This window comes from Ascidia mentula, chromosome 7, assembly GCF_947561715.1.
Source record: "Ascidia mentula chromosome 7, kaAscMent1.1, whole genome shotgun sequence".
In the NCBI taxonomy this organism is placed as follows: domain Eukaryota; kingdom Metazoa; phylum Chordata; class Ascidiacea; order Phlebobranchia; family Ascidiidae; genus Ascidia; species Ascidia mentula.
Window position 1 is genome coordinate 6,410,148 of NC_138572.1, and position 10,795 is coordinate 6,420,942.

Sequence of the window (10,795 nt, forward strand, 5' to 3'; positions counted from 1 at the left end):
CTTTCTAAAGTTATATGTAATCCAAATTACAAACAATCTATAATTACCTGACGGAGATACTTCATAACGCCGTATCAAAGGGTTGTGATTGAAATTGTTGACAAGAATTGGGCGTTGAAACCTATTCACAACCCCATGGCCCGAAAATTGAATCCCAAACTGATTCCTTTGGCCTGACCAATAGCCCAGTGTACCTTAATCAAAACAGTAAAAATAACAACACAAAAACTTTTATCTAATGTTGATTCTTGTTAAGTTGTGAGACCGCGTTTTTACAAAACTTCCAAACTATTTATTTGGAATATGTGTATGAACCTTGTTTTTGTGTTTTCGTTACAGAAAGTTAAACATTTTCGTTTAATTGCCATGAGCCAACTTTATACAAATTATTTTCTTTCGCGGGATACGGAAAAACACACCTGTCGTAGGATATTAAGGTAAACAACTAACCTCATACCGTTGTAAGCTGCTGGAAACGGAGTATAGGGTTGAATAACCTGCAAGCAGCCGCCATTGCCAGTTGGGATTATGTTTCCAGTCGGCAACATCTTAAATGCTACTTCCGAAACAATTTAGTCGCTAAATTTTGGATTGTTTAACACGAACCAATAAACCACGCCATTTTGACTAGCTGTCTTGTTAAATAAAAACACATATCAATCATTGTTTTATTATGACGTAACAGAAACACTGGAATCGTTCGTAAAAGTCGTTTCCCAAACAAATATTGATGCAAATATATTGTGTGGTAAAGTGTCAACAATTTTTAGAATAATTTATGATGAAAATAATTTACTTCAAAATTAACACATTTGTCAAAGGCGTATGGTCCACAACGTAGCAAGTCGTAGAAATACGTTGCTGTTATCGGAACAATGAGTTAGCAAGTTGTGTGAAAAGATTTGGTTTTTTTTATTGGCGAGTTCTGCAATTTACCTTCGTTACGTTTTCTGTCACGACGAATAATGGTTTTGGAGAGTACTGTGCTTTGGTAAGTGTAGTACTGTTTTATTTTTTTCGTGTTATTTTACAATTTTAGACATTTTTTTGAACACTATGCCTAAGATCGCATTTTTGTGAAACTAATAACCAAACTTTTCATTGACTAACTAATACAGTGTTGTTGCAGTGTGGACAACAGTGAGTATATGAGAAATGGAGACTATCTGCCTACAAGAATACAATCTCAGCAGGATGCTGCCAACTTGGTTTGCCGGTCAAAACTCCAATCAAACCCAGAAAACAATGTTGCTTTGATGTCAATGTCAGAGTAAGTATCCACTCATAGTTTGCATTCTCAGCAGCAACAATCTGCACACAAAAAACTATTATGATATACATAGGCGTAGAGTTTTGTACATCAACGGGGGTGCGGCGAAAAAAATACAAACATCAGGTGGTCGTTTGTGTACGCCAAATATAAAGTTATAGCGTTGTCCATATAACTTTATTGGCCGAAAAAAATGGACGAAACGTGGTTTTGGGACAAAGTCGATTTCTCTATACACGCGATAAAATCTTCCTTTTTCACGTTCGTCACCAACGTATTTTCGCTTGTGTTGCGTAATTGTAGATCGCGAATACGATGCAAACGAAACCGCGTGTTAAGTACCTTTATGAGTGTAATCAGAAAAGAAATGCGCCTTCATTTTTGTTGCGGTTTAAAACTGGCACCCCTGCACCCCCGTACTCTACGCCAGTGATGATATATATAAGATTGGAAAAAATGTCAGTTTTGTAAAAATTTACCGATAATCCATGCAATATTAATTAGCTGATGCATTAACATACGAAAAAATGTTTCGACCGTCTGCACAATTAACGATTGCCAAAACAAAATCCTCCGCACAAAAGACAAACTTTCCAATCTGGTATATATACAACAAGACTGCGTTTGGTGGAAAAAAACTCACAAAATATGAACTCTCCATCTCGTCAATACCCATTGTGGTTTTAAAATCTAATAGATATTTTTTTGATTTTTTTTTAACAAGGTATATTCGAAATTTTTTGAGGGTATAAACATGAATGTAACAACTAAATTATTATCTGCACATTAAATTAATAATTATCTTATTAGCATGCAGGTACACGTCACGCTGACAACTGATTCTGGAAAACTTCTCTCTAAACTGAACATGATTCAACCCAAAGGTGATCTGAAGTTTGTCAATGGACTAAGAGTTGCTCATCTCGCTTTAAAACATCGCCAAAGCAAAAACCACAAAACAAGAATAGTTGCTTTTGTTGGAAGTCCTATCACAGAAGAAGACAAAGAGGTATATATAAACTAGATCTATTTTTTTGTCCGGAGATTTGTTTTTAGCGCTCGCTAATTGGGCAGATGATCGCACATTTTTCATATGTGAATGCATTAGCTAATTAATATTGCGTGGATTATCGTTTAATTTTTGCAAAAGTGACATTTTTTTCAATCTGGTATATGACAGTGTATATACTGAAATGAAAAGGCTGATATAAATACGCCATCTAACACAATGAAATAAATATTGTTAGTTGGTGAAACTGGCAAAGAAGCTCAAGAAAGAGAAGGTGACAGTTGATTTGATAAGTTTTGGTGAACAAGATGTTAACACTGAAAAGTTGAACAACTTTGTTAACACACTCAATGGAAAAGATGGCTCAGGGTAAGGTTTACTTGTATGATTTTTAACAAACTCACAAATATAGATATCCTGACACATTTAAATTTATATCTCTGAATATGACCAGGCAAAATTTATCAGGTAAAAAAAGATCGTTAAACTGGACAAGTGCACATGTACAAAAGCAACTAAAAAGTCTTGTGTTTTAAAAAAGTTGTTCGATATTTCGCTTAACTACTGTAATGCAATCAGTTTTTTAAAGCTCAATTTGCATGGTAAATCTTCGAAAAAATTTTAATCGCATCTAATGGCTTCATTAATTAAGTACCAAAACCGAACACCCCCTCATATGTTTACTAGATCCACCATTGAGTGAATTTATCAACTTACTAGATAAATGTTTCTTAAACTAAATACTTGTTGCACAGATCACATCTGGTGACAATCCCTCCTGGTTCAATGTTGTCTGGAGCAATTTCCAGTTCTCCAATAGTTCAGCAATTTGGTGGAGCAGCTCCTGCTACTGGAGGAGGGTCAGACTTTGATCTTGGATTTGATCCTAATTCAGACCCTGAACTTGCACTGGCTTTGAGAGTTTCCCTTGAGGAACAGAGGCAGAGACAAGAAGAAGATGCACGAAGAACCAAAAATGCACAGGAAACCCAATCTGCACCAGCTACTGCAGGAGGTACGTTTTCCTTATGCATCAAGGCTGATACATTTTTTTCATAAAAAGCATAAAGTTTGACACCAACATAAGTGTCATGATAAAGTTTTGTGATTTGTACCCATTGACACATTTGGATTGATTCATAGACCAGTTTTAATTATAAACAACATGACATTCTAGTATGGGTTTACCCCCCGTCCCCATCTGGTTTTACTAGCAGGGGGACACACGGCACAGGCTTTGAGCATTAGGGACAATGGCGTTCTAGTTTTTGAAAAAAAATTCAACATTGTTTTTTTGTAGGGAATCCTACATCAGAGGATGATATGTTGCAGGCAGCATTGGCAATGTCAATGGATCAGGGTATCTTGGAACCTCCAGCGACAGCTCCACCAGCAGCAATGACCGACTCTATTGACATCAGTGCAATGACAGAAGAAGAACAGATTGCTTATGCCATGCGCATGTCTATGCAGACAACGCCAAGTGGTAACACATTATGCTGGTTATAATATTATGACTGCAAAGCAAAATACATTGTAAAACCAAACCATGCACATTCATATAAAAACAACTAGATCAACTGTTGTATGTTACAGAGAGTGTGCCACAAACACCAATGGAAACTGAAAATCCGGATGCTTATCCCACAAAGGCAAGTACATATGGATAACTTATTGATTATATTAATATTGGTGAGAAGGTATGTCTGACTGAGCCCTTGATTTTGTAGCATGACATTTGTGCATTTTCCATACTCTGTCAGTGCAAATGAATTGTAACTTTGAATTTAAACAGCCTATGGACACAAATGAATTTGACGAGAGTGATGAAGATGTGATTACCGACCCTGAGTTTCTCCAGAGTGTGTTGCAAACCCTGCCTGGTGTTGATCCACAGAGTGAGGCTGTCCAGCAAGCAATGAGTGAATTAACTCAACCACGAAGGTCAAATAATGATTCCAAAAAAGGTTCTGATGATAGCAAGAAGGACAATGCATGAAGTTGGGCTAAATACGTTTCTTAAACAATACTGCTTTACTAAACAACTTTGAAAATTTGTGTTGTGACTTGGTTGTGAAGGCTGTTTATGCATACAAGTATTTATTTGTAAAACGGCAAAAATAAAAATATGGAAAAAAATAAAAACGTTTGTTATTATTTGGCCTGGACCTTTTCTATTCTTGCTAAATATCCAGACTCCTTGTCTTTTATTTTGTTGCGCAGTTCAGTTTTAGCAGGAAGAATCATTTCCCTTGTGACTTTTTCAATTATTCGTCGTAGTTCTGATGCTGGCACAGTCTTTACTGCCTTGCTATCAGAGCTTTCAACTTCTTTGAGAACAGCTTCTGTTAGTTCATCAGTGATTATATCCACATTTTCGTCTTCCGTCTTTTCCTCCTGAAAAGGCAATATTATAAACTTTTTATATTTTCTATGTAACAGGTGTGTCACTTACCTTGGCCTGACTTAAAAAGAAATTTTCATATATCTCCTTTGGCATTGCCTCCTCCAATGGAGGTGGGAACGGTCCATTCATTTCAGAACAGACATCCACACAAAGCTAAAACAAAAAATATAAATAATTCACCCCTTTTTAAATGTAAACAAAAAACTTCACACAAATTCCCATTTAAATAAACTGCAAATGATATAATACTGACTTTGCACCCAGATATAATACTGTATATACATAATATTTACATCTGTTCCAACGATGAGTTCATCTTGCTCTTGTTGGTACAGGTATTCATAAAGAGAGTAGTGGTGGAACAGAGTAGAAATCAGGTATTCCATGATCAGTTTTGCATGATCAAGCTTGAAGAAATACAGAGGAATGGGCATCACAGCTGGACTTTCTGAGCCCACGCCAGAGAAGCATTCTTTGAGGTAATTTAAATTTTCTGACTTTTTCATGCCCCCATCTGCAAGGCAAATTTACAAGTGTTGACAATGAACAAAAAGATGGCAGATCAATGCTATGCAACTTGTTACCTTTGTAATCTAGTTAAAGGGAAAGAGGCTAGAATTGACTGTTAAAAAAAATCATCACCACAAATGCTATGTGGAGCAGGCATTGTTTGTACCTTTCATGTTTTTTAGTAGGTTTGACACAAGTGTTATGAAACCACTAAGTTGCCTTTCATCAAATCCATTTTCTTTGGCCCAGTGAAAGGCAATAACAAAACAATCAAGCTGGGTTGCTTCTTTGAGGTCTTCTTCGTGTTGCTCAAAATTAAGAATTGTTGCCATTTTCCTTCAAAAATTAAATATCTAAATAAATAATGGAACAAAACTATTAATTAGTACAGATAACGCAGTAATATTTCATGCAATGGCATGATGGGCAGGATCGCCCCACTACTACAGATATTGTTTAATCTTAAAATTAAAAAAAATATTTATATATAAAATAATTCCTAACTTACTCCTGTAATTCTTCAGGCGTTTCTGTTTGAACAAGCGTCCTTACTTGTGAGGGAAGCAAATCCTTCCATGCAAATGATCCATTGGGTTCTTTCTGTACAGCCTCTTCATCCTGCAACAACCAGTAGTTTTATATGCTTGCACAGTGACATATTTAAATAAGATATAGAGTAAGCCATTTAGTTAGATATGCTATCTGATAAAATGACCAGAAATCCACATCATCTTTTTTTTAATTAGTCTGTCTCAATTACTGCCATAAAGACGCTTTAGGAAAGGTAGTTTGTCACAAAGAATAGAACTGGTTACTGATGTGGATAATGGGGCATTAATCATTTATGCTACTGACGTTGTTGGTTTGTTCCAGATATATTAGGAAGGCAACAAACTGCAAAAGTGTGTTTTTTGTCAGGTGCAGATCTGCATTGGGACACAAAATACACTGAAAATGGGTATTTTCTTGCACGAGGGCAAACAGCCTTGTTTAAAATACTTTGTTTGTTACACTTGGTATATACCAACCGTTAAAGCATATAACGAAGGGTCTTCCTTTTTTCCCTTTCCCCTTAGGCTGGCAACGTTTTTGAAACTCATTGTCTTGCGACCATTTCAAACAACAAAACGCGCCTAAATCTTGTCAAATGTGACACTCGATCCACGCATATACAAAAACCGACCGGCTTCGACCCTAAAACTATCAAGGACTCAGCGAAAAATCTTGTCGGACACGATTATAATGTTGATGGTACAAACAGTTTCTACACGTACGAAATCCTATTGGGCTTACAATCACTATGACGACAGCGTTAACCACGTGATATTTTACGCCTGACTGGTTTTCCAGCATCTGCGCAACCAATGATTGTTATTGGACTTAAATTTAACTTTTTGAAATTTTAAGAAAAGCTAAGACAATTTAAGCAACCGACAGTACACGAAACACAATACTGGGTATCATAACTACCTACAACTTTTTTTAACTGATAAAACTGCGGTAATTTCTTCTGCTTCACAAGATGGCACAAGAAAGAACCAATTTTGGATGGGTTCAGAAGAAAACATATTGTGTATCTTTTTCGGGTCAATCAACAAAACTTATGTTTAAATTGTGTGTTAAAAAGTTTTTGTTATCTGTTTTTCACAACGAATTCATAGTTTTTAAAGTTATACCACGGCGCCAATAGCACATTAACATACCTCATTTTTCTCTCGCTTCTTTCCCTGCAAACAAATAAAAAAATAATCAAAAACAGTTGAGCATATAACAATTTAACAAAAACGAAACTTCTTACCCGTTGTTTTCTGTTAGCACTGGGCATCTTGCTGGTTTTGCCCATACTGATTTTACGTCCGTTAGTCATTGACAGACTTAACTTACGAAAAAATATCTAATCAACAGTCTCAGGTTACAACTATCCCCATTAACCGGCAATTGGATTAACCAGAGAGAAACTAGATCTCTCCTCGTAACACTATCAAGAAATGGAATGCTGCCAGTCGATCTCGCCAATAGCAAAACGGAATCGGCGTTGATTCGTCCGCCATATTGCAATTCTTAAAAGCAAACACCTTGTGACGTAATACACGGTTTTGTTATCGTGTATTTTTAAAAGAGCCAACATATCTCGAGCACAAGAATAACTAAAAGTATCCGGATATAATGCGCCTAAACCGCAGAACACAGTTCCTTCCTTGTTACGCGAAACACTTGATTGTGTGTAAGTGCCAGTGCAACGCTTTTTACATCAAGGCCCGTTTGCATTGTTTGAAAAAGGGTTCAAGACGGGACGTAAGACTGTCCTGGCTCTGCATACGATGGTAGGGAGGCTAGTACGGGCCTTAACCAAAACTTTCGGTAATCCGTGGGCCATGCAAATCCCATCACAAACAATATCAGTTTCTTAGAGCCTATTCGACTGTCTTTATAAAGATTTTTTAAATTTGCTTCAAAGCGGATCAAAATAATAGACAATAAAAGATTGCCCAGTAATGTGATGCTGTCGCTTTGGATTTATCTAAATTTCCCATTTTCGCCAGTCTTGTTGAGACAACAAAGAAAAATTGACACGCGACGGCGGTGCATTTGTATTAGAACACGTACGAAAAAGTTATATCAAAACAAAATCACCAAAAAAGATTCCTGGTTTCTAGATTTCTCCCGGTCGGAAACTACCTTTAAAATGATCGCTAATTTGCTTGTATTGTATAAGCTTAGTTTGGTGCACACTGGACATCATTTTGTTTGTCAAACATAAAATGGGTTCACAACTACACACCTGTGTCACAAAATAGCTTTGAAATAATAATTGCACAAAATACTACAGATTTGTTTCTTCGATACCAGTCGATTCGTCGTCATCTTCGTCATGACAAAGGATAATGGAAAGTCGAGGTCTTTTATTATCGCTACTTTCAGCGTCTTTATCCTCTGCCGAGTCAACGGACATGTCGGTTTCTTTAAGCTTCTGTAACGCATATTCCAAATGCTGTTTAACTTCAACAATGCCGCTGGGTACCTGGGCCTTGTATATTTGTTCCAAACTGTTACTTATACTCGAGGCAACTTTCCGGTTTAGGTCTTCATGGGACGAGGGCTGCGCCTGGTCTGGGTAAAAGTTAGTGTAAGCCTGCATTAGTTCACTGTCGTTACCAAACGCCTCTTCTTCATATACTTCATTGACTTCTTCCAGAGTAGAATTGGCCACAACCTCCTCTATGATCTCAGCAGGAGGATCCTTTAACGGGCTTGTGGCTGGTTTCTCAGCAGCGGTGGCAAAATAATAATAAAATACACTGTCCTTTGTTGCAGGTTTGTCCCATTTTCCAGGAGCAAGTGTGATATTGTCCCCATCCATGCGTACTTTGTTTTGTTGAATGCAAGAGTCTACATAGTGTTGGCAAATCACTTTTCTTGTTGGCCAAAACCTTCTGTGGGATTTACATGGGAGCTCCTGGTCCTTAAACATTTCCCCAACATGTAAGGTGAGGGTTTGTTTTATATCTCTCATTGAACTTATGCCAGCGGCCACCATCTCATCAATCTTTTCTACCAGCCTGCTATCCAACTGATGACGACTACTTGTGTCCTGAATATACACACACATAGTTTTATAACAATCAACAAAAAAGTTATAGTTATTTTACAATGCTATTTATGATAAATCATTAGGATTGGTATTGTAATTACTTCAATTACTTTTATGCTATAAGAACTGGGTTTCAAATGGGTAAGAATCACAACCCGTTTTACCTCTCCAAATGCATGGCCCACATGTGAGCCATTTGCGGGAAAGGTAATGCGACAAAACAACTCTTTGTAAACATCCTCATGCCTTGTTGCGAGATCATATCTCAAAACCTGACTAGAGGTCTTTCTCTGTCGCACAGTAGCATTAGTAGACAACTAAACAAATAGAAAAGTATATAGTTGTCAACTTGTAATATAAAACAATGTCTACAGTAAAACATATATACCTGATATTGTGGATAAATTTCAGCCTCAAGTATTTCAATAAATGCTGGGCAGTCTGTTTTCTTTGAAACATGAGCAGAGATATATCGCTTGTACTTCTTTCTTTTGGAAACTCTTGGCTGGTTTAAACAATCATAAACTGTATTCTTTGCCAGTGCTAAGTTTAATGATTGTTTAACATACCTGCACCTCGCTCTGCATTGCCAACTTGTCCCTACGCTTGTCGTTGTACTGCTTATTCCGATCCTTTGCATGTTCACATTCCATTTTATGCACCCGGACTATCTTGTATGGAAAATTGTCTGTGCAGTCCCATCTTATTCGAGCTTTGTCAATATCTGCAAGAACATTTATAGTTTAAAGAACAGTCATCATCATCCAATGACAACACTTAAATAAGATAATTTTATCACCAACAAAATGAGCATTAATCTAGCTCCTAGATCACAAAAAAGATGTTGCATATAAACATTGTTTGCTTACCATATGATCGTCTACGCTGCATTATAAATTTGGCTTGTGTCTGTTTCTCATAATCTTTTACTTCCTCAAGAGCCTTTTCCAAAGAGGTTACCCACTGTAAATAGGTAATTAAATAAAAATGTCACTTTGTCTGTTTAGCATTAATTCATAGACCAGCATACATGCTTGTAGATAGACATTGTAAATGGTATATTTAATATCTTTAAATACTTTACTTCAAACAGTGTAGCCTAGTAGTAGTAATACCTTTCGCAATTGTTTGTCTCCTGACGTAGAATATGCATCAGCATAGTCATCAGAACCACACACAACCACAGTCAAACTTCCCTCATTACTATCTTCCATTTTACATTCCATTCAACTTTTGTTACCTATCAACATGCATTTAAGGCTAAGATACATTTTAAGTAAGTATAGGACAAACTACTACAAACAAACGAATTCAAATTTAACAAGCATTTTACCATAAAACAATTTGACGACCTAATTTAATCTGTGCATTTGCAAACACTGTAAAAACTCCAAATCTTTAAAACTAGAGATGCACTGAAACACCTTATTTTTTATTCAGCCGAAACCAAATGTTCGGCAAAAGTTGCCAAATAAACCGAAACTAATTTTGGTATCCATCTCTTTAAATGCAATAAATTTAAACAAAACAAGTGCTGGATTTGATCTGATCCTATCATACAGCCTTTTATTGGCACTCAAAGAATAACCTCGACTGCTGTACCAAATGCTTAAAGTTGATTTTAGTCATTTCGGGGACAATAAACAAATAATAAAAACACATTCGTGCAGTTCAAACAATGATCTACACTAAACTTTGCGTATTAGCGTTGCATGCAGTGAAAAATTTCGGTTTCGGTCGAATTTTGCAAAAATATTCGGCCGAAACCGAATAATTATGAAAACCTTAGTTTCGGCCGAATAAATTCGGCAAACCGAACTTTCGGTCGGTGCATCCATCCTTATTCAAAATCATGCCAATGCGAAGCTGACCTTCATGTCCTCTTTTTTCGCAAACTAAACGGCTGCGCAAAAATTACTATTTTTGTGTAACAGGGGAACACAATATTTGAATACTTACCCAAGGCAGTAATTTACTGGGCTAGTATAAACTTTATTTGCTATATTC

General features: G+C 36.5%; 3 protein-coding genes across 4 annotated transcripts; 1 reads left to right on the forward strand and 2 right to left on the reverse strand.

Annotated features, from left to right (window-relative positions):
* Positions 1-869: 869 nt before the first annotated feature.
* On the forward strand, positions 870-4,424 carry LOC145909203 (26S proteasome non-ATPase regulatory subunit 4-like). Its single transcript, XM_082996533.1, has 8 exons — positions 870-991; positions 1,130-1,270; positions 2,081-2,279; positions 2,518-2,648; positions 3,035-3,294; positions 3,580-3,765; positions 3,876-3,931; positions 4,075-4,424. The coding sequence occupies exons 1-8, from the start codon at positions 966-968 to the stop codon at positions 4,276-4,278; spliced, it is 1,203 nt and encodes a 400-aa protein (XP_082852659.1). The 5' UTR covers positions 870-965; the 3' UTR covers positions 4,279-4,424.
* On the reverse strand, positions 4,363-7,082 carry LOC145909204 (ciliary-associated calcium-binding coiled-coil protein 1-like). 2 transcript variants are annotated; one of them, XM_082996534.1, is made up of 7 exons: positions 6,995-7,082; positions 6,900-6,923; positions 5,705-5,814; positions 5,363-5,532; positions 4,980-5,200; positions 4,735-4,839; positions 4,363-4,676 (listed from the first exon to the last, which is right to left on the reverse strand). In XM_082996534.1, exons 1-7 carry the CDS (start codon positions 7,061-7,063, stop codon positions 4,434-4,436), a joined length of 942 nt encoding a protein of 313 aa, XP_082852660.1. In that variant the 5' UTR covers positions 7,064-7,082; the 3' UTR covers positions 4,363-4,433. The 2 variants fall into 2 exon arrangements, with proteins under 2 accessions (XP_082852660.1, XP_082852661.1); XM_082996535.1 differs by lacking the exons at positions 6,900-6,923; positions 6,995-7,082 and adding an exon at positions 6,225-6,464.
* A 698-nt stretch (positions 7,083-7,780) lies between these two features.
* On the reverse strand, positions 7,781-10,078 carry LOC145909205 (uncharacterized). Its single transcript, XM_082996536.1, has 6 exons — positions 9,904-10,078; positions 9,658-9,751; positions 9,358-9,512; positions 9,177-9,293; positions 8,953-9,105; positions 7,781-8,788 (listed from the first exon to the last, which is right to left on the reverse strand). Exons 1-6 carry the CDS (start codon positions 10,012-10,014, stop codon positions 8,021-8,023), a joined length of 1,398 nt encoding a protein of 465 aa, XP_082852662.1. The 5' UTR covers positions 10,015-10,078; the 3' UTR covers positions 7,781-8,020.
* Positions 10,079-10,795: the final 717 nt, after the last annotated feature.

Coding starts and splice junctions, on each gene's coding strand:
- LOC145909203 (XM_082996533.1), top strand. CDS start 966: ATGGTTTTGGAGAGTACTGTGCTTTG. Junction 1,271..2,080: donor GCTTTGATGTCAATGTCAGA/GTAAGTATCCAC, acceptor TTATCTTATTAG/CATGCAGGTACACGTCACGC. Junction 3,295..3,579: donor TGCACCAGCTACTGCAGGAG/GTACGTTTTCCT, acceptor GTTTTTTTGTAG/GGAATCCTACATCAGAGGAT.
- LOC145909204 (XM_082996534.1), bottom strand. CDS start 7,063: ATGACTAACGGACGTAAAATCAGTATGGGCAAAACCAGCAAGATGCCC. Junction 5,533..5,704: donor ACGCCTGAAGAATTACAGGA/GTAAGTTAGGAA, acceptor TAATTTTTGAAG/GAAAATGGCAACAATTCTTA. Junction 5,201..5,362: donor CCTACTAAAAAACATGAAAG/GTACAAACAATG, acceptor TTTGCCTTGCAG/ATGGGGGCATGAAAAAGTCA.
- LOC145909205 (XM_082996536.1), bottom strand. CDS start 10,014: ATGGAATGTAAAATGGAAGATAGTAATGAGGGAAGTTTGACTGTGGTT. Junction 9,513..9,657: donor GCAGCGTAGACGATCATATG/GTAAGCAAACAA, acceptor ATGTTCTTGCAG/ATATTGACAAAGCTCGAATA. Junction 9,106..9,176: donor AAATTTATCCACAATATCAG/GTATATATGTTT, acceptor CTATTTGTTTAG/TTGTCTACTAATGCTACTGT.